Source organism: Sus scrofa, chromosome 14, assembly GCF_000003025.6.
Source record: "Sus scrofa isolate TJ Tabasco breed Duroc chromosome 14, Sscrofa11.1, whole genome shotgun sequence".
In the NCBI taxonomy this organism is placed as follows: Eukaryota; Metazoa; Chordata; class Mammalia; order Artiodactyla; family Suidae; genus Sus; species Sus scrofa.
The window spans coordinates 89,366,192-89,394,182 of record NC_010456.5 but is presented as its reverse complement, the minus strand read 5'-3'; the positions used below and the strand labels follow the sequence as shown (position 1 = coordinate 89,394,182).

At 45.4% G+C, this 27,991-nt stretch overlaps 1 protein-coding gene across 1 annotated transcript in view; it reads right to left on the bottom strand.

The window, feature by feature from the left end:
• The window catches only part of WDFY4 (WDFY family member 4), a 279,361-nt gene that overhangs the window by 238,540 nt on the left and 12,830 nt on the right, over positions 1–27,991 (bottom strand). Inside the window, 7 exon segments of the mRNA XM_021073024.1 lie at positions 48–205; positions 1,943–2,132; positions 4,429–4,618; positions 7,397–7,531; positions 9,567–9,673; positions 10,462–10,576; positions 21,475–21,725. Coding sequence (XP_020928683.1) covers positions 48–205; positions 1,943–2,132; positions 4,429–4,618; positions 7,397–7,531; positions 9,567–9,673; positions 10,462–10,576; positions 21,475–21,708 — 1,129 coding nt within the window. The 5' untranslated portion in view covers positions 21,709–21,725.

Below are 27,991 nucleotides of genomic sequence, written 5' to 3'. Positions count from 1 at the left end.
AGTGCCACGTGCTTTAGGGCATCCAGAGACACCCAGAGGGGACTCACCAGAAGCATCATGATGGAACTTGAAACCTTCCAGCTGTGGGTAAGTGACGCTGTCAAACACCTTCAGCTCTGACCTCCCACAGGTTGTCAGCCACACCACCAGCCCGAGGAGCTCCTCCAGGTGGGGGTCTGCTTCAGTCTGGGTCAGCTCGTCATACCTGTGGGGACAGATGAGCTCCCTGGACATCTTGGATGGAGCAGCCAAGTTTGTTCATGGTGCTCCTCACATGGATGCAGGGACAACGCAGATCATGATGCTGGGCAAGACCCCAAAAGTCTCCATCAGTTCAGCACCAAAAGGCAAAGGGAGTGGATAAGGGTCACTCTGTTTGTAAGTGTCAGCCCCGGATCTAAGGATGTTTAATTAGAATGCAGGGAACCCTGTGAAGAGCCACAGCATCTGCTCTTAGGAAGGCTGCTTTCCATGGCTGGACCCCCCAAAAATCATGTGTTTCGGGCACCAGAAGGGCAGGAGGACCCCCGAAATAAGAGAGTTATTATTTCAGAAGAGCAGCAACACAAACATCATGGGAAATAATCAGACTTGATTAGACATCCTCATGCTTGTTTCAGGGATGAGTACTGGTTTTGTTTTCAGCTCCTTATGTGTAGTGGGGCTGCCTTGCTCACCATGGAGAACAGACTCTCAAGTCTCACTGTCACATCAGGAGTAAAGTCCTGGCAGTGCAACTTCGGTTAAGGCAGAAAGGGAAACAAGCTGAGATGGGTCCTTCCTGACACTCCTTGGAACAGGCTTATTTCCCCTCCTGCCTTCCACAAGAAGTCTAGGGAAAACCAACCAGCCATCTAACCAAAGAAATGTTCAGGAACTGCTATAACACAGACCTCCATGGTAGCACTAACCAATTAGTCATGGTCTAGACTCCTGTAAGATATGGCCTCCCCATGGGGACATTTATTCTTATTGTCCCTGTGGATGAAGGCCCTCAGGGTCATCTAATCCTATTCCTTTGGGATTTCTGTCCCCTTGTCCCAGACTTCTTCCAGATACTGGAAGCCTGACTGTAGCAAAATCCATGAAACACCATGGTAAGCTGCACCCCACAGAGAAGTGCTGCTCATATTCAGAGCAAAGCCCAGGGGAACTTTTGTGGCCTTGCCCTTAACCAGCTTACTCAAGATCAGTGGAAGAGTTTGGATCATCAAGGAATTTCTTTGATTTCTACACTTAGGTTTATCCAATCCCTGGACTCAAGCTAAAGATGATATAGCAAGTCAGAGTGGAGGAAATTAGTCCAGACTCAGCTGAACAGTCTTCATTTGCATTTCCCATGGGTCCAGAATTTGAGAATAACAGTAGGGAAGAGGCCCTGTGAGCAGGAGGCTGGTATGGGAACATTACCAAGCAAGAGCAGTTAGAGCTTATTCCCCCTGGGAACTCTGGAAGGCAGGGTAGAGCTATCTCATTCAAGGGGCAACTTTGCAGGTTATGTATCCATCAGTTTCTGCCAGTCATTGGTAGAGGGCTGCTTCTGGGGTTTGTTGATATTTTAGCACTTCCAGCCACCAAGCATACAGGCAGAGCCAATTACAGCCATCCCAGAAAGCCCTCCAACACAGGATGTGGATTCTGACAGGTGACTGTCAGGCCAGCAGGCATGCAGGTGGCGTGTGCCACCAAATGAAGTTGGTAATATTATTTTGATCACCCACTGGTTTTCTTAAGAAGTGGTTTCAAAGCCGACTGCTATATTGAATTACTTTTGCAATAAAAATCTCTCCAGCCATGTTCTACCGAGATCTGTATGTCAGGAGACATTTGGAAAAGCCTCAATATCTGAGGCTCAATATCTGAGGCTTTCTCCAAAGCACCACAAGTGATTCTGAGGACCGAGGCTTCCACTGTTTCTTCCCCACCAAGCACAGCAACTTACCGAAGTAACACTTTGAGTAACAGAGGATAGCCCTCCCCGTTCTCAAACTCCAGGAACAGAGCCGGGGAGATGGAGTAGGAGTCCTTCACAAAGCCCAAGACGAGGTTCATGGCCTCGCTCACCTCAGGAACAGGGAGAGCGTCTGCAAGCCTGGAGAGGTTCTGCAGAGAGATCTTGATGCAATCCATGGCTGCAAGAGGGAATAAACATACCCCCACTGAGTTTGGAGGCTATTGCTCTTCTGCAGTGGTCATTCTCTCCCATCTTTAAAGATGTGAAAGAGAAGTCATTCAGAACATTTTTCTGCTGGCCTCTTGGATCAAGAAGCCTCCACTTTAGGAAGGGTCATCCTGAGAACCACGCTCTGGGGCCCAGAAGGAGAGCCGGGGAAACAGGAAGAGGTAGGAAATCGCTTAGCCCTCTGCTCCTGATTCCCCCCCACTCAAGGGTCCAGGTCCATTAGATAACATGTTGAAGACCTGAGCTTCGTGGAAGACCTTAAGGAAGCAAGGCTGAGCAGAAATTAGCTTGGAGAAAAGTGCAGGGATGGATATATGGATATGTGGAAAATAAAGGGCGAAAAGATGATGTGTTTCAGCTACTAAAGAATTCAGGGGGTTAGAGCCTGAAAGTATGGTCCACAAGGGAGGGGAAGGAAGGCAGGCCCTGCTGGTTACCCCAGAGCTGTGAGAGGCCAGGGGAAAATTTGAGTCAGAAAACAGTTGTCATTAGAGTTGCATATGGATGGATCACAGTTTCTAGGGCTCTTTCACTGGGGAAGCCTCTTCTGAGGGCTGGGAAAGCCACACCAGTGGATCAGGGAAAGTGCCTATAAAGAGCTGGAGATAAGGCATGCTCAGTCTCTCCAAAGTCTGCGGACCAGGCAAGGCAGCACCGAGAGCTATGGGCTGGCAGGTAAACAGCAGGCCAGTCTTACTTCCTGGCCTTCTCCTTAGCCTATACACCCAGGGAAGGTTCTCACTGCCTTATAGGGGTCCTGGGCACAGAGCTGTAGGTTGCCTGCTCCCCGCTGAGGTGGAAGTTTTCTTTTCCAATGTTATCTTGGGCAGCTGAGAATAATGACCACAGTGAGAACCACCCCCCCAACACCAATACAGGCAGCCTTTTCTCAGGGGTCTCCTACTCTAGCCTGTTTGGGGTCTACTGTGCATCTCAGGCCAGCTCAGCTCTACATCATGACTACCAGGCCCTGGCCTCACAGGAAACTTCAGTCTTGAAATTGGGGGTGACGTTTCAGCCCAGGGCTCAGTTACAGTGAGAGGGTGGGTCTGTACTTTCCTAGTTCTCACCAGCTGACACCCTCTGTTACAGGAGGCCCCAGAAAGAAGACAGATCACAGGGCAATAGTTCACACTGGCAGGCTCAGACCCCCCTCTGACCCCCACCTCATCTCCCAAAGAGACCCCATACCTTGGAGTTAACCAAGGGCTGGACAGTTGTGCTCCAAAGCAGCCCTTCAGCTGGTAGAGCTGAAGAATGGTTCAGGGCTGCTGGGGAGGTCAGCCGAAGACCTTCATCAAAACATCCCCCTGGGAGTTAGCCCTGCAGAGCTTCCCGCCCTGCCCCACAATAGGCCAGTACCTGAGAGGAGGCCAATACATTTTTCCCAAGAGTCTGTGAGCCACAGTGGTAGCCATGCTTCCCAGCATTTCCTGGGCCCTTGGGAGACAGATGATGCTAAGGGAGGCCCCAGGGACTGCCAAGAATCTGATTCCCTTGGTGCCTTGCCTTTGATCACAGCTAGGTAATGGTGCTGTGATGCCGAAACCTTTGGGGCATCCCCTGCATGTCAGGAGCTGTCTAAGCACTTCACATATACCAACTGGTTGAAGGGTCACAACAGTCTGTTGAGGTCAGTGGGAATATATTACCTCAATTTTACATACAAAAGAATTGAAGCACCAGGCAGTTAAGTGCCCAAGGTCACTCAGCTGAGAGGACAGGGCTGGAGCCCATGCCTCAGCTGTCTGATTCTAGAAACTATGACCTTAACTCCTACATATGCTGCCCAGAGCAGAACCTAAGGCACTGAAATTGGGCATCTCTAGGATTGACTCGATTCTCTTCTTCACTAGCTGGGGAGCATGGCAGATTCTTTCATCACCCTTAATCTCTGTTTCCTCTGCTGCAGATGGCATTAATCAGTAATATATATCTCAAAGAAACAAATAAGATAACATACAAATGAACCCCACATGGTTTCTGTTCGATAGTATGCGTGTAGTAAATGAGTTCTCCCTCTCTCTCCCCCCCAGTGGAGCATCAGAATGAACAATAAAATCGCTTTCATGAAGGGACCTAAGCAGTGTAGGGTCACCTCATAGGCATAGTTGGGCATCCATGAAAACCCCATTTATTCATCTCTCTTTTGGTCCCTGGAATCTATACTGAGGCTGCGAGGGCATCCCAGGGTCTTATTGTGGGAAGTGTGCCTGCAGCCCATCCCTGATCTCCCAGGGTCATACCCTGCAGGTATTGGATGACGCTGAGGTTCTGGGCCTTAGAGATCGCCTTCAACACACAGAAGGTGGGCTCCTTCCAAAAGGAGCAGCTGTGCTCTCGGAGACACGTTGTGGCAATCATCAGAGACTGGAGTTCATTTCCCGAGAGAAGTCCCTCCAGACCCTGAGTCTCACTGCAAATGTTGATCAACATCTGGAAGAAAAAAAAAGGCACAGAGATACTGATTAGAAAGCCTCCTTCCCCACTTGTCCATGTCTCAGCAGGAAGGATTGTGTGGGGTCTGCCCTTTGCCCTAGAGCAGCATGGTTGACAGTCACCTAGAAAGGGTGACAAGGCCAAACTGTGGACTCCTAACCCCACACAAGCAGGGGTTATCCTTTCCATATCGGGATAACACAGAAATGTTTGACTTAGGGAGGGGTCTTTTTATACAGAAGTGCAGAAAATGCCACCGACAATTAAAAGTATGGAATTAACAGGGCCCAGTGCTGTTTAAAAAGAGATGTGTGTGCCTGAAGTCTCCGTTTGGCATTCAGACTCTACTTCTCCATAAGATCAAGAGTTTATCCTATAACATGCTAACTGGGCTCCTTGCCCCTGCCAATCCAGTATCCATGTGGCTATCAGAGGAACTTTCCACACCTTCCTACATACCTGGGGTGGAAACCGAATGCCCTCGAAAGGCTCACGGGGTTCTGCTTGGCCCAGCCTGCTTCTTCTCTTGGGTTATCACATGTGCTCTCCCTTTGCCTCTCAGTGGTCTACCTGGACCTTCTTCCAGTTTAGCAAATATGGAAAGCTCCTTCCATCTGAGTCCTTGAGCCCCTTCTCACACAGTGATGGATTCCCGGCCGGGCATCCATGGAGCTGAGCACCGATCCCCTTTCCCTGCCTCCCCTGCAGGTGGCAGTGGGTGTGACCCTATAACCCTCGACTTGCTGGGCCATTCCCTCTTCCTCTCTCATCTTCTTCCACCCTACACCTCCATCCCAACCTTTAGCTCCCTGGTTGAATGGCATTTCCTCAGAAGAGCCCCCATTTAGTCTCTGCTGGAAATCAGGTCCTCTTCTCCTCATCTCCTAGCGGCTTTCACTTTCCATCAGAGCACTTAAAAAATTGGACACTGGAGTTCCCGTCGTGGCGCAGTGGTTAACGAATCCGACTAGGAATCATGAGGTTGCAGGTTTGGTCCCTGCCTTGCTCAGTGGGTTAACGATCCGGCGTTGCCATGAGCTGTGGTGTAGGTTGCAGACGCGGCTCGGATCCCGCGTTGCTGTGGCCCTGGTGTAGGCTGAGCTACAGCTCCGATTCGACCCCTAGCCTGGGAACCTCCATATGCCGTGGGAGCGCCCAAGAAATAGCAAAAAGACAAAAAAAAAATTGGACACTTCATTTATTTATGTGATTGTTCCCCCCATTTGGCGTCTGCATCTCTCTGTCAGCTCTAGGAGGGAGTGTGGGTCAGGCATGGAGACACACCCAAGAAGAGCACTGTATATTTTTGTGGAATGAAATAAGGAAGCCCTGAGGAACTCTGACGTGGTCTATCCCTGTGGCTCACATCCTGTCCATATGTGAAGAAGATTCCGAAGACAAGACTGCACTAATTCCCTGCAGAGCACATAGAAGCCACACAGTATAGCTTTGTTCTATCCTGGCCACCACTTAGAATGTGATTTATATGCAGGTAAATGATGCCTAAATTTCTAACAAAAGCAGCTTAGGGGACAATCCACCATAAGTGGCATCTGCTAGGACCTGTGAGATGCCCTCTGGTAATGATGATTCTGGCTTCAGAATTGGTCTAAAATGGATGGGAATGTGGACATGAGTGCTCAGTGGACAGCTGCACTGGCAATTCCCAAATGGTCCTAAGTATGTGCTCTGTGTGAGACCCTGTCCAAGGCAATGGACACACAAAGATGAGTAAGACACACAGTTCCCCTCACCAGAGAGGCAGATGGAGTTTTCTGGAGATACAGCATCCCAGAAGCTGAGAAAGCAGGACTTGTCAGTAAGGGGGCAGGGGAGGGATGTAAGAAGTTATGTTAAAAGTCTCTGCTCGGAGTTCCTGTTGTGGCTCAGCGGGTTAGGAACCCAACTAGTATCCATGAGGATGCAGATTCGATCCTTGGCCCCATCGAGTGAGTTAAGTATCCGGCACAGCCGTGAGCTGTAGTGTAGGTCGTGGCAAAGCTTGGATCCTCTGCATTGCTGTAGCTGTGGTGTAGACTGGCAGCTGCATCTCTGATTCAACCCTAGCCTGTGAACTTCCATATGCTGGGACTGCAGCCCTAAAAAGACAAATAAAAGTCACTGCTGGTCAGAGAGGATAGAAAAGATAGACAAGAGGACATAGCATTTGATGCTTGTGGCCTGAGATGGTCTTGAGAGGGAGGGAGGAGCTGACCACACAGAGTGGTTAGACATCTGACTGTGAGCAGACTCAGGAGCCAGATTCCCAGGGTTCTAATTCAAGCCCCCATCTCTGTGTCTCATGTTTACTTGCCATACCTTAGTTTGTATCGAATCAGGATGACAATACCACATACATCCTGCAATGGATGTCAGGTTATGACATAAATGTAATTACATAGCAAGGACTTAGAAAATATGGGCTATGGTTATTCAGGTTTGGCTTAGCATGCTTGTTCCCAGAGTCACAGGGGCCAGAGACAGGAGGTCCTGGGAAGGCAGGCAGGACCCAGGGATGTAGACTGGAGGAGAAGGAGCTGGTAGGAAGTGGAAGGAGCACATGATTCTGGGAGAGAGCAGGAAGAATAAAGGGATGCAATTAGAGAGAAAAGAAACTCCATCTTCCAAATGCATTTGCAGAGCCTGCGGGCAGTGGGGTAAGCTGAGACCTCCAGTAGAACGGAGGAACTTCCAACAAGGGGAAGAGGGAGGAAAAGAGGTTGGAGAAGCAGAGTGGGTCTCAGCCCAGGGGTATTCAGCCCTCCTCCCACTCACCTGCACAAACATCCTCTGAACTTGAATATCACTCTCAAAAAGCTCATCCTTTTCCAGAGGAAAGACAAAGAAGAGGTAAAGGCACTGGAGGAGCAGGGCTGGGAGCCCAGATTCAGCAACTCTGCCCAGCGTCTCCTGCAAAGGAAGAGCAGACGTGACCCAGGGCCACAGAGCCAGACAGAACCAGGCTCCAGACCCAGACTGGCAAGTTCGGCCAAAATGGGCATTTTAGCAGGAACAGAGGTGAGTCACATCCTGTCTCTGGACAACACATTCTCCTTTAGGAATGGAGACAGTCATAGGACCCACTTGGATGGCTCTGAAGCTTACATTTACATAAAATGTATATTGTGTGCCCAATAAACATTGTATCTTTTATATGATAGATGATAGGATGGAAGGAAAGGAGGGAGTAAGGGATTGTTGCAGGGCAGAAATCAAGGGCTTTCCTGGCAATCACTGCTGATCTGGGTACCTTTCCTCCTGATAGGGGAGTGGAAACAGTCAGGAGAGGGTGGTTGGGAACAAAGAAGTGCCTGAATTTGGGACATAATCAGGGCCTTTTCCATCCCCTCATCCAGATCCAGGACCTCATCATTACCAAAACTGCCCTAGAGGTGAGGACCAATAATCCAGAGAACCACACCTCCGTAACCAGTGCCAGGGCTGCCAGACAGAGAGGAGACAGGGAGTTGGCAAAGGGGACCAGCCTGCTGTGGGGCTTCCTGGGGCCTTTCTTCCATGGGCCTGCCTGCAGCTCCACTGGGATTACTGGGGCTGCAGCCTCTGCGTGTGTGTGCACACCCATGCACACACATGAGCATGAGAGAGCACAGGTGTGGCTAATATAAAGTGTATTGTCTGTGCAATTTCCCACTTGATTGACTGATCTGACAGACGTGGTGGGTAAAAGAGAAAGGAAGAGAATGAGTCTGGGCCAGCACCAGGAATATAATGCAGGCCATGGGCCTCAAAGCATACACTGCAGGTACTGTCTGCCCCCTACTGGACATGTGGCCCTGCACAACTGCACACAAGGTGGCTCTCTCTGTCTCTGAGCCACACTGGCTCCACTGGAAGCCAACTGCTTACTTCTCTCACTGCTTTAGGGGCTGACTCCCTGCAGCAGAAAACATGGCTTTAGGACTGAAAAGAGTCCTTCCCCAGGGTGGAAGGGCCCCCACTCTATGCCCCAGGCCTCTGTGCCTGATGGTGGTCCAGACAGTACACATGGAGGAAGCCAGGTGATCCTCCGTGGGCTCCTCTCACCTCCTGGCACTGTCTCCAGACACCCATCGGAGGCCTATGTTCAACACTAGACAGAGGGCAGCCACTGCCCCTAGCCTATTTCCTGTTGCTCCTAGTCTGGCCACCAGGACACGCAGAGTGGACACTCTCCCTACACAGATAAGCCTCTGGCCCTGCCCTGCACAGGGCCTCTGACCACTTCCGCTGACAGCCACAGCTTTCTCCAGAGATTGCTTCTGCCTGAGAGAACACCAATCCTCGGCAAACCACTCAAGGCCCCTGCTTTCCTGTGGCAGGCCATGACTGCAGCCAGGATAGGAAGGGAAGAAGGAGGGGCCGACCTCTTGGTCCCTGGGACAGCACAGGGCAGGTGCCTGCAGGCCTGGCTCCTTTAGTCTGAGTTTAGCAGGAGGCAATAGCGAGCAATGGATCGGAGCAGAGGCTTTAGAGTCAGACGGCTGTAGATACACTACACCAGCAAACCAGATTTCTCGTCACCAGTGTGACCTCACCGTAACCTGACTCCTAGGGTTTGGGGAGTATCAATGTGTATAATGCATGGGATACACCCAGCAGGAAATACAGTCCATACACATCAGACATTGTTTATCCTCACACTAACTCCACAACAGGGGCGTTATTATCCCCAGTTTTAGAATGAACAACACAACTGAGAAGCAGAGAGGTCAAATAATTTGCTCCAGGTTGCACACAGCTTTCAACTGAAAAGGCAGGATGCAAATGTGAATTTCAGACTCTGAAGTCCATGCTCTATATCAAAACAGGGGTAGGAGAGGAGAAACAGTAAGTCAGTTTCATGAAAAGGAAGACCCTGGTGGGGCATGGCACTGACCTGTGCTGGGATGTCCCTCTATACGCAATGAGAAGCACTCAGACCAGGCCTGTGGAGCCTGGAACTTACCGAATCTGTCCCCGTGAGCACGTACACTGACTTCAGGAGCAAGTAACCATCCTGATCTGCATCCCCCTTCCACCGCAGCAACTGCCCAGCTGCCACCCGCGCTTGCTCTGGAAACAGTGTGGGAAGAGAGAAAGTGTTACCAGCAGAGCAATGAGGTGGCCTGGTCACTCAGCTTCCCTCTACTCGGGGCCCTCTCACCATGAGAGGTGCCTTAGCATCTTTAGGGAACTTCTGCCTCTTGACCCCTCCACAGTGACACCTGAATCTATACCAAGCATCTCATCACACTCTGCCACATTAATCTCCTCGGAGGATAGCCTTTGCCATGCCACCTTCCCTGTTCCACAACCATCAGTGGCTCCCTATTGGTAAATAATAAGAACAAGCTCTTCAGAAATTGGACCTGCCATAATCCAGTGTCTTCTCCCCACTTTCTGTATCACACAGCCCCTTTGGTCACAGGGGTTCCTGCAATCTACCTGATGCTGAAGCTTTTCCTTCCCCCTGGAATTCCTCCAGTCCTCAGTCTCCAGGGTCCATTTCCGTGAGTGGAAAGAAGCAAGTCAGGAGACCCAAGCAGGAAACATGCTTGGCTTTGGTTTCTGTGTCTTTTCTGCATGTGTGTGTGTGTGGGGGGGGGGGCCTGTGTTTGTGTGTATGTGTATCTGTCCCTCCCAGGAGCAGCAGAGTCCCCCAGGTCCCCTTTCTCTTCCCTCTTCGAGACTTTTCCTTTGTTCTCCAGGGTTCTCCATAGTGAATCTGGCCTGCTGTGGCTTTGGAAGGCACTGCTCTAACTACCCCCCAGAAAGCAGAGAAGGACTGGGCTGGAGGCCTGGGGGAGTGCTGCAGAGCTTTTGTACTCTCCATGGAGGTCTTGGGACCTCTCTTCTCTTACCTGCAGGCTTTCCCACCAGTACCTTCTGTATTTCTTGGGCAAGCTGCTCAGAAACATCTTCAGCCAGCCTTTGGAGACTGGGAAAACAGATGATCCCCACAGAGTGTTCCCAGGCCTGAAGTGCAACACACGAGATTTGCTCAGAGATGTCAAAGCTATAACACAAAGTGTGAGAATCACCTTCCTTCCTCCCTGCCACCCAAACCAAGGGCTCAACTTGCTTTCACTGGGGCATCCAAAGGGTAGGTGACTACCCTCCAGCTTCCATTGCCTATGCATTCAACTTCCTGCTGAGCTCCAAACCACATCCAGCTGGCCCCTAGACCTCTGCCCTGAGTGCATGCTCATGACACATCAAAGACATGTAACTGAATCCATTGCTTTCTCCCAAAACCTGTTGCATCTTGTCTGAGTGAGTGGTCCTACCAGGCACCCACTTGCCTGAGTGAGAAACTCTAAGAGGGATTCTCTAGATCCCTCTCCCTCCCCTTCCTTGCCATCAATAGCTGTGTCTCCTTGATGCTGCTCTTACACACTTGTTAAATCTCATGCAGATATCTTAGTTTTAGTCATGCAAGTATTTCCTTCAAATAAATTCTAAAAAAGTAAAGTTATAAGCATAAAAGCAGGATTGCAAATTAAAAGAGTGCATTTTGTTTGTTTGGGGTATTTTTGTTTTGTTTTTCTATTTTTTACTGTTTGGGTACATATTACTAACTTGGTCTCCAGAAAAATTTGCCAGATTAGTCTCCAAGGGCTTCAGGGGAAAGGGCTGGTTTCTTTCTACCCATACCAACAATGAGCACTGAGGTGCTTTTTCATCTTGAATGAGAAAACTTATAGATTTCAATTGCAATCTTTAGATAACTAGAGTGGATGAACATTTTTCATGCTTCTTGAGTTATCTGTTTTTACTCTTAGCTCAATATCCTATCAGGGTTTTCATTGTTTTTTAATTTATTTTAAAAATCTCTTTATATATAAAAATCATTCATCTTGATCTATAATACTATCTCAATTTTTTTTTTGTTTTTGTCTTTTTGTCTTTTGTTGTTGTTGTTGTTTTTGTTGTTGTTGCTATTTCTTGGGCCGCTCCTGGGCATATGGAGATTCCCAGGCTAGGGGTTGAATCGGAGCTGTAGCCACTGGCCCACGCCAGAGCCACAGCAACGCGGGATTCGAGCCGCGTCTGCAACCTACACCACAGCTCACGGCAACGCCGGATCGTTAACCCACTGAGCAAGGGCAGGGACCGAACCCACAACCTCATGGTTCCTAGTCGGATTCGTTAACCACTGCGCCACAACGGGAACTCCTCAATTTTTTTAATTTGTCGTTTTTAATCTTTGAATTTGGTACTGTCTGGTTTTGTTGTACAGAAATCTGAAATTCCCCTTAAATGAAATTTCTCAATCCATTCCTTTGTGTTCTGGCTTTATTTCCAGGCTTAGAAAATCTTTTCCTAGTCCAAGCTATTGTCATATTTTTTTAAACCTCATTTCTTTTTAATTTCCTTAAATTTTCTTATTTGCCCTTTCTCTATCTTTATCCTATCTGGACATATTTTTCCTCAGATTTTCCCCCTTATTGTTTAGGATACTATTTAATAGAAGTCCTTTACAATTCTGCTTGGGGTGCCAGAGTCTTTTCAGAATTTCCTCCCCATTTCCATAGGAATGCTGTTCCTAGATCTATTTTTCATCCATGTCTTTCCCCTTTGTTCTCCTGTGTTGTCCCAGGCTGCGTAACAGAGTGGAGCGATGATCCCTGGCCTCAGACCTGAGTTCCTGGCAACTCTGGATCTCAGGTGCCCACCAGGAAGGTAAGTTCCTGTGCACATTCCTGGCAATTAGTGGCCTCTATGAAGTGCATTTTTGCTGGACTGCTGTCCACTGCTCCCACTCCCCAACCATATTAAATTATATTCCTGCCCAAAGGTCTGACCAAGTTTTTTTTAAGCTCAGACCTTCCTTTTAGAAAAGGTGAGAAGGATATAAAATTTCCAAAGGGAAATCATTTTCAAGATATTTCCTTGCCGTACTGTATTTGTTAAAAATTAAAAACCCTTAAAAATCTTTTCTATGTAAAAAGATACACTATATGCAAAACAAAGAGCAAAGTCACAGATTGGGGAAAAATATTTGCAATGTGTATAGCTAAAACAAGAATGATATCTAGACCCCTAAAAAGTAAAAAGAAAGAAAATCTGATTTTCAAAAAAACAGCCAGTGAGTAATTTATAAAAGATAAATAGCAAGTTACTAATAACCAAGAAAATGCAAACTATAACTGCAATGAGATACATATTTTTCTGGTTAGTAAAAATGAAGAGTCTGAAAATATCAAATGTGGGTGAAGGTGAGGGACCATGAAACCCCCATCCTCTACCAGTAGAATGTCATTTCAACCTCTTTGAAGAAGCATCTAACCCAAACCAGTAAAGTTAAAGGGGCACACATCCAACTAGCCAGCAATTCCACCCCCAGGTATATTTCCTAGAGAAATGCTGGCAGGTGTGCACAAGGAGACGTGGATGATAAAGAGGAATATTTATGTGGTATTTGTGATTGGGAAAAATTGAGATAAACTTAATGTTCATAAATAGGACAATGAACAAATAATTTGTGACATAGTTATATGATATTACATAGAACGAAAAAAGAGAAAGAGAGCTGTATCAATATGGATAAACCCCAGAAAAAGAATGTTGTGGAAAAAGCAAATAGCAAAAGTATATTACAGTATAATTGTGAGTCTGTATATAAATTACACAATAATATTACTTATGGTTATAAAAATATACCTGTATTATTATGTAATTTACATATGGTCTCACTGGTATTTTAGAATGATATTTGTAAAATGTGTTACAACTTGCTATCTCTATATATATATCATTCCCCACAGGGAATGATAATTCAGCAGGTTTGGACTTACCACTGGAGGAGAGAGGAAAGGGAATGAATTCACAGATGACTTTAGCTTATCTGAAATGTTTTATTTCTTTAATGTGGGTGGTGAGTATTGGGTATTTATTTTGATTTGAATGAAACTTTATTTCTGAGATACTTTAAAAATTTTCTACCCTATAAACAAACATAGTTACACCTTTCCTTTGTAAATAAAAAAGCAGTACGTCAGAACTTTGCTGAAACTACAAAAATGCTAGGTGAATGTTATTCATTGTTATACATAGTAGACCTTCAGCAAATATTTAATAAGTGAACACATGATTATGAAACCCACACTGTGCAGAATGATGGGCAAGTGTCTTGCATGCCAGTTTTGTGCCAAACGCTGGGCCAAGTACTTACATGCATTGTTTCCACTAATCCTCGAAACAAACTTTTGCGGTTGGCATTATGATTATTCCCACTTTAAAGGAACAACTGAGGCTGAGCCAGAAGGTAAGCCCAGAGAACCAGTTAAGCAGCAGAATAAAGAGCTGAATTCTCTCACACATACCCCAGCAGCATGAGCATGTCTAAGAATGTATGGCTACCACCTGGAAACCAGCTTTCACCCGGAAACAGTCATCTCCAGAGAGAAAATCTATCCTTCTGGCAGGGAATTTCTTTGGTAAGATTCTTTCTCTTCCCCAGGACAGAGAACTCTGCTATTATGTCTTCCTAACAAATTCCTGTGCCTCCTCCCTGCACTGGCAAACCCCTCAAAGACCAATTTGCAGACAGTTGACTCAGAGGCATCTAGATCGTCTTTGAGCAGTGAGACTCCAGGAGGCACTCTCCAATAAAGCAAATTGGGCCACTGTGAGTTGAACAGTAATTGTATGCTCAGCCAGATTCTCCCAAGGCCCACACTCCTTCCTGGGACCATGATGGGCACTTCTGGAGGCCGCATTAACTCTTTCAGGCCACTGGGGTACTGTTTCAGGCTCAGAGGCAATCATTTACTGAATGGTACCTTGGAGACCCCAAAGAGTTAAGGCAGCTTCCAAAAGGACCTAATTTTCTCCCAAACTGGGGTTTGCACGCTGGGAGAATATTGCTCAATATTTTTTAAAACTCTTATTTACTTGCATTATCTAAGCTGCACCAACATGCCTTGTGGCTGTCCCCTCACATGGAAGGAAGAAAGAAAATGATGCTCTGGTCTCCAAAGGAAAATAAGGGATGACAAAATGCTCTGGAGGAGATGGGCAAAAACCCCAGCTTTGAATGACAGAGAACCTGGTTAGTTTTCAAGTGTGACTGCAATATTACTATTGCTTCCTTGCCAAGGAATTTGGTAATTTGGCTTTCAAATGAACTCAAAACAATATCAGAGACTTTACATGAGGTCCCCTTGGTGCTATGACACAATTGATTCTCTCCTTTGTAAATAGAAAAGAAAAAATGATGCATCAAAACTTTGCTAACATAACAAAAATGTTGTTCCTCCCACCCCAAAAGGAAATAAACAGTGTTGCAGGCCCCACTCTGAGGTGGTTTAAAGTTGGGGATGGACAAAGAGGGGTATTTACTCTCACCATCCTCTCTAGATACCACACTTGGAAATAGCTGTTGATTGTCCTTATTATTGTATTTAATGCTATTCTCTCTCTTCCACAGTCAGTTGTACCCATACTTGGTTTATGTGAGAATAATTGACCTGCCCAACGGCATAAACTCTGTATCATTGGCCAGGCAGTTAGCCTAAGAGTATCTAAACGCACCTGTGTACATGCACATGTACACACACACACACACACACACACACACACACACTCACTTTCAAGTACACTGACTTAGTATTAATTCCAGTCCCTCCACACTAGGAAATAAATGGAGTCCTGCCCATGTTACCCACTGTTCCAAAAAGCCAGCCCAAAACTGAGTGGCTTAAAATAACAACAATCATTTATTTTTCTCATGGATCTACAGTTTGGGCAGGGCTCAACAGGGACAACTTTTCTTTGCTTCACTCAGCCAGGGCAGTTAACAAGGGCCAAGAGATCCACTCACAAGATGGCACACTCACAAAGCTGGATGGTTAGTGTTGGCTGTCAGCAGCAAGCGCATCTGTAAGGTTGGGGCCTTGGTTTCTCTCCATGTAGACTTTTACTTGAGGATACTTGGGCTTCCTCATAATATGGCAGCAAGGTTCTAAGAGTGGGTATTCTAAGTGACAGGAAGAAGCTACAAATCTCTAGGAGGCCCAAGCCCAGAAATGTCACTTCTGCCCTATTCCAATAGACAAGCCATCACAAACCCATCCAGATTCAAGGGGAGAGGACCTAGATGAAACCTCTTGAAGGGAGCAGTGTGATCCCGTTCACAGCATCTCTAATCTGCCACATCCAGATTCCCTTTCCTTCCCAAGTTGTCCTACCTCCCAGATTGTCTGTCCCAGATGGTGAGGAATTTTTCACTAATTGCAAAGGATTCCCTGTCTCACTGCCTGCTTTCTCTCAAAGTGCATATTTTAAGAACAGTCTTCAACAGTTACATTTATAGCTCTAGCTTTCCCCTATTATTACTAAATATCTCTATGCAATGAAAAGACCCATATAGTTCCCTTTCCTCTAAGGCAAACACAGCTGAAGGCAAACAGAACCTACCCATGCTTATTAGAAGAATGCCTTCTTCCCTTGGTGTGAGATCCTATGATAGGGAAGGCTCTAGAAAGACCAAAATCCAAAGCTCTTGGCAGGGAAAGAAAAATAATCAGTTAAATCCTTCCTGCAAGTGCTGCTCTGCATTCTGGGAAGTCATTGTCTCTGTGCTGCTTCCCGTGTGATGTAATAAAACTTCTTCCTTGTCTGCAACATTCTGGAGTCAGCTACCCAAAGAGTGCCTGTGCAGGGGGTAGGATACTTTTTGTACCCAAGGGGACATGGATACTAGTGATAGGGATGGAGTAGACACAAGTAGTTTTAGAAGTCCCAATAAAGGACCACAGATAATGAGGGAAACTTAGGGGACACTGGGAGATCACTGTAAGTCAATAAATTGCTCAAAAAAAGCCATCAGAACAAGGCAGGCTTGCTCCCTTAGTGGAGCCTTGAGAATTGCCTCAGGTCATTAGGTGGGGGATGGGATGAGGTCTGCATTCAGATTCAGACCAGGGGTAGGAGTTTGAGGACAGCCCTTCTGCTCATTTGAATACGCACCTTACCAGATACCCAGGAGAAGCCAGTACTCCCAGAAAGGAAGAGGTGGGCTTTTCCAATCCCCACTCCCCTTGGATGATAAAAACTGTAGCCCACTGGATCCTGGGGGCAGAGCTTCCTTGCCTGCCTGCTGGCATCTCTCACAAGCTGGCATCTCTCACAAGCGTCCTATCCTAATAAACCTATTTCTTGCCTATCACTTTATCTCTTGCTGAATTCCTTTTGCGTGGAGACATGAAGAACCTGAACCTGAGTCCAGACACAGGGTGAGTGATTCTACTTTAAAACCTTGAGTTTAAGTCCCAATCTGGGTTTAGGCCGGGATCAAGTCCCAGTGCATGGATTCAAGTCCCAATCGGTGTTCTGGCTAGGTTCAGGCCGTTAGCACTGCCAGTTTCACTAGCTAGGCAAAGCCATTGTCCAATAAATCATGGGATAGGAAAAAGAAACCACGTGTGCTCTGTTCTATGAACCTCAGCATTGTCCAAGGGAACCCAGTGGTTAAGAACACAGGACTTGGCAGACTGCTCAGGTTCAGTTCTGCTCCCCACTAACAACCGGGTGACCTTGGTCAAGTTTTGCAATTCTCTAGACCTCTCTTTCCTCATTTATAAAGCTGGGATAAAAATAGCACCTACTTCATAGGGCTGTTATGAGGCCTTGTAAACACCAAGCAAAATGCCTGGTTTAGTTAGTTAGAACTTGGTGAACATTACTACTTACCACTAGTGCAAGTAACCACTAGCCCTGGCTTTGACCTGGGAAGGGAAGAGACAGAGCCTGGTGGAGGAGGAGAGCCTGCAGTTCCTGGTGAGAACTTTGTTTCTGACTCAGCCTGCAGCTCCCTGCTGGGATTCCAGTGCGTAGAGACTCTTTATTACCATGACAATCACCAAAGTGTCCAGTGGGTTCACTCCTTAACAATTCTAGAGTTATTCTTCAAGCCAGAGACAATGGGACTAGAATTTACTATAGAACCAACCAAGCCACTCTTTGTATTTGCCTAAAGTTGATGCAGATTTACATGTAAACAATGACAGGGATAAGGGATAAGTTCGTCCTCTGTGTGGTTGGAAGAATCACATAAAAGAGAAAGTCAAAGAGGCTGAAGGGAAGTTTTGGGAAAGAACATTCCAAAGAAGCAGCTCTGAGGGAGACTGCCTCACAAGACCTGTTGTCAAATCTCAAGACTTACTAAATCAAGGCAAGTGACAGCCACTGAGGTGGGGCATGCACCGCTGTCAGCCTTTGCCAGAGCCCTAAATACACATGGACTACCCCTTTTATGCTGGCTCTGACTGACAAAGAGTCTGGATAAGATAGGCAAGATCCCACAATCGAGGGACATAGCCTTTCCCAAGCAAGAGCAACACTTCAGAATCTTTGGTGTGCATTGTCTTAAAAGGAAGAATATTCCAGATCGTCCTAATTTTCCTTGGATCCAAAGTGAAAAGAGCCTGGTATAGAGAGTTGAGCTCCACCAAACAAAGTAGCCCATCTTTTAGATGCATTCAGTAGTTTCAATTCAGTTGGGGCATGCTTTCCATGACAACCAATTCATGCATAAGGCTTTGACATTGATGGCCACATTTCATGGGAGATGGCATATCTTTTTTAAGTCCTGATATTTCTAAGGGGGTTCTTTATAGACAACTTGAGGAACTTTGTTTTATAGTTATAAAATGTAGAGCTACAAGCTTGACTTCTTACATAAGGACTTATATCCCAATGGCTTCTTCACTCTTCATCTACAGCTCAGATTTTACCTGCACTATACCCCGCTCAGCATGAAAAACCTCCCACTTTCCCCATGCTGCTTTCTGCTACCAGCTCTTTTTTTTTGGCTTTTCTAAGGCCAGACTCAAGGCATATGGAGGTTCCTAGGCTAGGGGTCTAATCGGAGCTGTAGCCACTGGCCTATACCGCAGCTCACAGCAACGCTGGATCCTTAACCAACTGCCCAAGGCCAGGGATGGAACCCGCAACTTCATGGTTCCTAGTCAGATTCGTTAACCACTGAGCCATGACGGGAACTTCTGCTACCAGCTCTTAATTAAGAAGCCTGAGGGCTGTGGCTGTGGCTGTGGCAGAATTTTATTGGACAGAACTTAATAGGAACAACAGGTTTGCAAACATGTAGGACTTAATAAAAGAATATGGGTTTTAAGAAAATAATAAAGCCTATGATAGGCTGCCTCTACAGGGTTTTTCAGAGGTGGGCTCCAGGGATCTGAAACATATTTTTGTCAGCAGTTTGGAGACTAGTAGCTACAGCATCTCAAACTATACATGTGTATTTAGCTTCTGGTGACTGATGGAAAGGTGATGGGGACCATGTCTGTTGTCCACATGCCGTGGACTTTATAGTCCTCATCTTATCTCACCCTCACAGTCTCCCAGTGCAGTTGTATTGATTCTGCTTTACAGATGAGGAAATGGAGGTTTAGGAATATTTAGTAACTTGCTCAAGGATGCACTGCTAACAAGCAGTGGAGCTGGGACTCGAGCCCCACTGTTTGACTTGAAAGCTCATATGTTCAGCTATAGGGCCATTGTGCCTCCAGTTACCAGTGTTGCAGGATTCTCTTACAGAGAGATGGGACACAGGCTTTTTGCCGGGAAGCAGCGTTTATTAGTGCCGGCACTGGCTCAGGGGATTCATATCCAAAGGCTGAGCTCCGAATGCAGTGGGGTGCTGTCTTATATACCCTCCCTTATTTTTTTATTTTACGCTTGGTCCCTTTGTCCCCCTTATAAGATAACATACATTCTGTAAATTCTGGTTGGATGGTCTATGTTACAGACTTGCACATGAATATGCACGCAAATGCTGGTTATGCCACATTGCCTTCCCTTTGTTCTGGGAGGGCCCTTACCACACCAGGACAGGGTTTGTGAGACATGGGCCAGTGTGAGCTTCAGTTATAATAGGAACAGCTTCCTCTTCATAAGGTCAATGCCTGCTGAGTCAGATAACATGAATAAGTAATGTGCCTTGGAGGAAAGATATTAGGGAGTGATGGACTAGGGTAAAATGGGGACCAAGACCAACTTCTGTTTAAAAGGGGGCCCCTAACCAACTCCATCCAGTTGTCAATATTACAGCTACAGATCTCTTCAAGAGAAATTTGAAATCTGAATCTCATATGAAAACCTTCCATTTTGAAAAAAATGGCACTGATTCATGTTTAACCCCTACAAGCCAAAGAGAACACATTGTGGGTGTTTGTCGTTATCCTCTGCTCTGGAGGACGGAGGTAAAACCTCCATATATCTTCTTTACGTTCATGGTCCCAGGCCCTAGAACAGGGTATGGAAGCTCAACAAGATTTATACAACAAATGAATGAATTCTCAAATCCACAAGCTGGAAGAGGTGAAGAAGTATCAAGCCCTGGCTCTCAAATGCATTTGTCCGTTCATCCAGGGCTGCCCAGAGGGATGGGAAAGATAAAAATGTAGCAGCTGAACCTGTACACATTCCCAGTGGAATTGGGCGGGAAGGGGTTGGCAGAATGCTCACATTTTTACTTCCATAAGGCAAAGTTGATCTGAGAACTGGGTGAGACTAAGCTGCCTCGCAGAAGCAGGGTTGTCAGAGCAGGGAAGCCTGGAAATGAGAAACCTGAGCTGTCTCCACTAACCTAGCTCCTCTTTTCCAGTATGTTCTCCATTCCCTAATTATGTAATCCATGAAGTGGGTTGAATGGGGTATAGAAGTCCAAAACATGGAGGAAAATAATGAACTTATGGACAGTAAGTTACTTGGCAATTTTTTATAGAAGGGCATGCCTACATATTTAATGCATCCTATACATATGATCCTGAGGAGATTCTAAGTCATCTTTGAAAATCCTTAAATATTTCTGGTTAATAAGTTAGATAACGGAGTTCCTGTCATGGCTCAGCAGAAACAAATCTTATGAGCATCTATGAGGATGCAGGTTCCATCCCTGGCCTCTCTCAGTGGGTTAAGGATCCGGCGTTACTGTGAGCTGTGGTGTAGGTGGGTAGCTACAGCTGCGATTCAACCTCTAGCCTGGGAACCTCTATATGCCACAGAAGCAGCCATAAAAAGACAAAAAAAAAAAATAAAGTTAGATGAGACATATTAACAAAGGGGTTTCCCAATAAAACCCTGCCAAAGCCTCTATCTATCCCAGTTTACTTCTAAATGTGAAAAATATCTCACATTCTCTGTGCTGCGAATATAGGTGTATGGTTTTTGTAATAATAAGCCCAATCACTAGTCAAGCAAAAACTCAGTCTTCATAAAGTGTTATGTTTCCAACTCTACAATTAAACTTCAATATATTCAACTATAAGGCAGACCTCAGGCAGAAGTTTTATTCCAAGACAACAAAGGAAATCCCTTGTCATCAGCTGCCACTAGCCCAACAGGGACAGGCTGGGCTTCTCTCCTGTGCCTGTGACGGGGAAGAGAGCACTACTTCGCTGCTCCTCACTGATTACACCTCAGTTTACTACCAACACAATTGATGTCCTGGCTCTCCCAGGCCTTGGTGTTGGTGTTACTGGTGTTTGAGGTTACCAGCCACCCTGCCATGCACATCTCAGGGCACACTTTCCTTTCCTAGCTCCCAAAGGAGCCGGTTTCTCCTCTGGCTCCCAAGCTGGGATTGTGGTTGAACAATATTATTTTTTTAACTAAAGAGACAATATTACTCAAGAGCCAACCATCCATCTCTCCAAGCCCATCCTCACCCTGGAGATGCACCTTACTTGCTTTCTTTAGTAAATAACACATAGCACCCTCCTCAAAGCAACCAGTCGGAGATCACCTGTGACTATATGGAAACTACAGACTCCAGCTTCCAATCATCCCAGAGTCCCCAGAGTGCTGTATCATCTTTTCACAGCTTCAAAAGAGATAATACTGACCTTTAAGAACTGTGGGAGAAGATTCAACAGGCTTTTCTGACGTTCAGCTGGGCTTCTGGGATCCAACTGCTGGTACTCCAGAAACTTCCGTTCTAGCATCTCCCAGAGGGCAGTGGGGCCAGGGGTCTGCCCTCCTTGTGGGAGGTCAGGAGCGGCAATATCAGGCTGGCCTTTATTTTCAGAACCTGGATCCTCAGCCCTGTCTTCAGCCTTTGAGACGTCTTTCGCCTCCATACCTCAGGAAAGCAGATCTGAATTCAGAACAAAACAGCAAAATGAACAGTCCTGTCACAGCACTTTCTGGAGAAGCTGCTGTGAGACAAGGTACCGTCCTCCTTCAGCCCAGTTCCTGTTGAAGGTGGTTCCTCTAGGAATCTGAAACTGACTAAAACAAGGAACACATCTTTACAAAGAGATTCCTTAACAATTTAGAAGTGACTCATCTTAACAATCTTTTGTGTGCCAGGCACCATGCTAGACTCTTTATGCAGGCTCTCATTAAAGAGATGGGCATTCTTATTTTCTCTATATAAGAGGGCAATATGATGTCCAGTTGAAATGCAAACTTTTAACACCAAAGCCTGTTTGGTTTGTTTGTTTGTTTTATTTCTTGATGCTATTCCCCTTTAAAAAGGCTGAACAAATAGAGGAGACGTGTAAATATCTTACCAGCATATTCAGGCATGTAATTCTCTATCTTCGATTGTAACTTCCTTGTACCACATGAGTCTAAAAGGATGTGAGTTCTTCATTCTCAGCATTATCACACTCAATATTTTTAGAGGACTTTATCCTCAAAGTGACCCTTTGAACCCCTAAGTTAACTTCTCTATTCACACACAAAGGAGCAGTGCATGCAAGCTGGGACCTGGGTCAGTAGGGGCGAGGTCAGGAACATACAAAAGAGACTGGCCAAAGCCTGGTTTTCCAGGTAGGTAGCCTCCAGAAGGTACCTTTATTTGTGTCCCTGACTTTTCAGTTATCATACTTCATAGCTGAGTCATGACTGATTGATAGCACAACAAAGGTCTGCTTTTTGTCAGGAGTGCAGGAAACTCCAAGCAGGAACCAATGTTTGGGTTCCCTACAAGAAGACTTCCCCAGTCACGGGGTCACCACCTAGGGGGTCTATCTTGGGATCTGGCCAGTGACCCAATAGACACTAATCAAGGGATGGAAACCAGATAGATGGACACAGAGGTGGATCTGCCAGTGTTTTGCTCTGGGCTCAGCAGCTGAAGGGATATGTCATGCTTTATTTTTAGCTCAAACACACATCCCTTGCAGGCTAGAATGGGAGTTAACTAAGGGTCACATGGCCAGACAAGCCATCCCTCTTTGGAACATTCTCACCCTTTAGGTACAAAACTCCCTGAGTCCCTGGCTCTTCCTCTTTCACACACACTTATTATTCTCAAACTTCACTTGCAGAAATTATTTTCTTCTACAAAAGCCATGGACGTTCACTGTCAAAAATTGGGAAGAAAAAAAGTAACAGGGAGAATATCAAGCTGGCCCCTACCCAAAAAAATTACCATTGATATTCAGGCTTTTATCCTGTTTAATAAGAACATTATTATTGAAGGAAACTTTTTTTAAAAATTAAAAAAAAAAAACCCTGAAGTTCTCGTCATGGTTCAGTGGTTAACGAATTCAACTAGTATCCATGAAGACTCAGTTCAATCCCCGGCCTCACTCAGTGGGTTAAGGATCTGCCATTGCCATGAGCTGCGGTGTAGGTTCCAGATGCAGCTCAGATCCCGTGTCACTTTGCGTAGGCCGGCAGCTACAGCTCCGATTTGACCCCTAGCCTGGGAACATCCATATGCCACAGGTGTGGCCCTAAAAAGACAAAACAAAATTTATTATTGTTGATTTACAATGTTCTGTCAATTTCTGCTATATGACAAAGTGACCCAGTTATACATATATTATTTTTTTCACATTATCCTCCATCATGTTCCATCACAAGTGATCAGATATAGTTCCCTGTGCTATACAGCAGGATCTTATTGCTTATCCACTCCAAATGCAATAGTTTGCATCTACTAATCCCAAACTCACAGTCCCTCCCACTCCCTCCCCTCCTTCTTTTTAACCTCAAGTATGTCCTCCATGAGTTTCTTTCTTTCTGTAGATAGATTCATTTGTGCTGTATATTAGATTTCAGATATGTGATATCATATGGTATGTGTCTTTCTGACTTACCTCACTTAGTATGAGAGTCTCTAGTTCCATCCACGTTGCTGCAAATGGCATTATTTTGGTTTTTTATGGCTGAGTAGTATTCCATTGTGTATATGTACCACATCTTCTTAACCCATTCATCTGTCATTAAACATTTAAATTGTTTCCATGTCTTGGCTATTGTGAATAGTGAACATAGGGGTGCATGTCTTTTTCAGTGAATGCTTTCTCTGGTTATATGCCCAGGAGTGGGATTGCTGGACTATATGGTATTTCTATAGTTAGTTATCTGAGGTACCTCGATACTGTTTTCCATAGTGGATGTACCAATTTACATTCCCACCAGCAGTGTAGGAGTGTTCTGAAGGAAACTTTTTATCTGTACGTTTGCTTTGTCAGTTGATGGGCTGGAGCTAGGTGGAGTTTATCTATTTCCTTTTTGGGGTTGACCGGGACAGCTACTGGGGTGCCTGACATTCCTCAGTCTTAGTATCATCTCTCCCTGATCTGGACCAGGCTCTTCTCTGGCATTGATGGTTTATTCATTTTTCCCTTGGCTCTTCATCCCCTATTCCCGTCTCCCCCCCTGGGCCCAGCCCACCTGCTTGATAGCACAGGTCCTTATCAAACACAGCACAAGTACTTGGTTTCTGAACGCATGCATTTTAAATTCCTCAAATGACTTTCAGGATCTTTTCTCAGCTTACATTCTCAATCAGCCTTACGACTACAGAACCAAGCACATGGCTCTGTGTGTGTCAACATCATTTCCTCTAACTGCTGCTCCATGTTATGCAGTAGACATCCTGTGCCTATTTGATGTGTTTGCTCCACAGTGAATGGATAGATTGCCTGAGACATCCTGTCCTGGACATTCCCAGACCTCTCAGTTCAACTAAGTACTACCAACTAAGATGCCTCCAGAAAGCTAGCCCCAGACCACAGTCCCCACACGTGCTCCTCCACCATTTCCTTCACATCCCTGCTTGACATCAGCCAGCTTTCCAGTGTTTGCCAATCTGACTGAAGTAAAGTGATCCCTCATTGTCACTTTAACTTGTGTTTCTCTAACTTTCTAATGAGTTTGAGCATCTCTTCATATTCCTCCTAGCCTTTTGGATTTCCTCTTTTGAAAAAATGACCATTCATAACCTCTGCTTGTATCTTTGCCTCTTTTTCTTGTTGCTTTGAAAGACTATATTCTAGAAACTGGCCCCTTGTTGCCTTTTTTTTTTTTTTTTTTTTTTTGTCTTTTTATGGCCACTCCTGCAGCATATGGAAGTCCCCAGGCTAGGGGTCAAATTGGAGCTGTAGCCACTGGCCTACACCACAGCAATGCAGGATCTGAGCTGCATCTGCGACCTACGCCACAGCTCATGGCAATGCCAGATCCTTAACCTACTAAGAAAGGCCAGGGTTCGAACCTGCATCCTCGTAGATATTAGAGTCGTTTCTGCTGAGCCACTATGGGAATTCCCCTTGTTGCCTTTAAAAATCACTCATATCTTCTCTCAATCCATTTTTCTTAGAAATTAGTTCATAGCTTTCTTCCGTGTCACAAGAAAATGACTATTTTCCATGTCATTAAAGATCATCTACATCTTCATTTTTAATAGTAGAGCCATGTTGATTCTTTATTTAACTATATTTAGGACAGTAAATCGTTTCTAATTATTCACTATTATAGATGGTACTATGATGATAGGTCTCATGTCTAAGCCGTTCTGTAATTATATTCATGATTAAATAACAGATTATAATACATTACTAAAAGGAAATAGCTGGACCTAAAGATAGGTAAAAATTTTAGGCTCTTGACGCCTATTTCCAAACAGCTTCTCCCAATACATTACATCAGTGTACAGTCTTCCTACCCAGAGTGTACCAGAATTCATGCTTCCTTAGTTACTGTTTTTTAATTCTTGATGATTTGTTGGGTAAAAAGCAATGGCATCTAACAGGCATATGAGAAGATGTTCAGCATCGCTAATCATCATGTAGATGCAAATCAAGTCCACAAGATATCAACTCACCCTTGTCAGAATGGCTATCATCAAAAAGAACACAAATACCAAATGTCAGTGAAGGTGTGAAGGAAAGTAAACCCCCATACACCATCAGTGGGAATATAAATCGGTTCAGCCACTATAGAAAACAGTATGGGGGTTTCTCAAAAAACTAAAAATAGAACTACCATATGACCTAGCAATTCCACTACTGGGTAATATCTGAAAAAAATGAAAATACTGATTTGAAAAGATACATGCACCCCAATATTCATAGCAGCATCATTTATAATAGCAAAAATATAGAAGCAACCTAAGTGTCCATCAGAACATGAATGGATAAAGAAGATGTGGTGCATATATACACAATGAAATATACTACTCAGCCATAAACAAAGAATGAAATTTTGCCATTTGCAGCAACATGGATGGACTTGGAGGCATTGTGCTAAGTGAAATAAGTCATACAAAGACAAATCCTGTGTGATATCATTTACATGTGGAATCTAAAAAATTCAGTAAAATAGTGATTATAACAGAAAAAGAAGACACAGATATAGAGAACAAACTAGTGGTTACCATTGGGGGGGGGAAGGACAAACATGTGGGTAGGGGATTAAGAGGTAAAAACTATTGGGTATAAAATAAGCTACAAGGATATATTGTACAACATGGAGAATATAGCCAATATTTTATAATAACTATAAATGGACTGTAACTTTCAAAAATTGTGAGTCACTATATTGTACACCTTTAACTTACATAAGAAAAAAAAAATTTCTGGTTTTTAGGGCCATATCCAGAGCAGTAGAAGTTCCCAGGCTAGGAGTCCAATCAGAGCTACACTGCCAGTCTACACCACAGCCACAGCACACCAGATCCAAGCTGCATGTGCAACCTACACCACAGCTCACAGCAGCACCAGATCCTTAACCCACTGAGCGAGGCCAGAGATCAAACCCACAGCCTCATGGTTCCTAGTCGGATTCGTTTCCACTGTGCCATGACAGGAACTCCAGGAAGAAAAATTTAATTAAAAAAAAAAGCAATGGCATCTCTGTTGTATCTCACTATGTATTTTGTTGGCTGTGTTTCTGTCTGCCTGCTGCTCAGTGCCCTTCCAGGCTCCCTGTGGTGGTTTTCTGGTATCAGATAGATGCCATATGTTCTCATTTCACAAGTTCCCTGTAGGAGATCCGAGCTACTCCCTTGGCTTTAATTGTCCTTGAGAGCCACATACCCACTAAATGTTAGCTCTGTAAAGGAAGACCACTCTACCTTTATCAGGAGTTGGCACAAAGTAGATGTTCAATACAATGTCACCATATACATGAATAAATGAATGAATGGCATGGTATGCTGATGGCACACAAATCTCTCTCTCTCTCTCTCTATCTCTCTCTCTCTCTCTCTCTCTCTCTCTCTCTCACTATATATATATCCCAGACATCTCTCCTAAGCAAGTTCTTTTTCTTCTTCGATTCCCCACAAAATATGAAAATCGTTATATCTCAATTAGACCACCATCCCCATCATAAACAGAGCCATCTCAAGTCCAGCATGGACATCCCAACACACAGGATGGTGGCCAGAGCCAAGCTAAGCATTGTCTCTATCACATAAAAGTCATCTGGGGGCCATACCTGCAGGAGCTATTATCCAATTTGTTTAATTCATTCATTCATGATAGCAGCTAACACACCATGTTTCCAGGACAAGCAGGTGCGAAGACACGGTTAGCATCAGTCAGGTCAAGATATAAAAATGTTTTCCTGGGGAACACAGCTGGACCCCCCTGGGGAAATATCAGAGCCCCTCTCTTTTCCTCTGACCTTAAGAAGCCATGTTTACCGAAGTGAAACACCTGAATCATGTTCCCTTGAAAAGACAAAGATTTCTGAAAAAACAAGAATTTCTAACAAATGGGGATCCGTGAATCCCATGGAGAAGTCATCTGACTCAGATGGCAAGCTGTGGCTGTCCCCCCTCCTGTCCTTCTGAAGGCCCGCTTCAGTTTTATCCATAAAAGGAAGGAAGTGGAGGATAGCTTCTCAGAGCTGTGTGGAAAACAGCAAGAAGATACCCCTCACTGCCAGGATGGGAGTCCAGGGCTGGGTACAGTCCCAGCTTGGCTGCTGTGGTGCCTTAACTGAGTTACTTCTCCTCTCTGAGTCTGGGTTTCTCCTCATTGAAATGGCCACCCTTTGGCCTTTATGTACTGACCATGGAAGAGCTGCAGGGCAGTGAGTCAGCACAGAAGGGCTGGAGAGATGCCTGAGTGGGCGGAGAGCCTGCAGGTTGTCCATGGTGAGAGGCGCATTGCT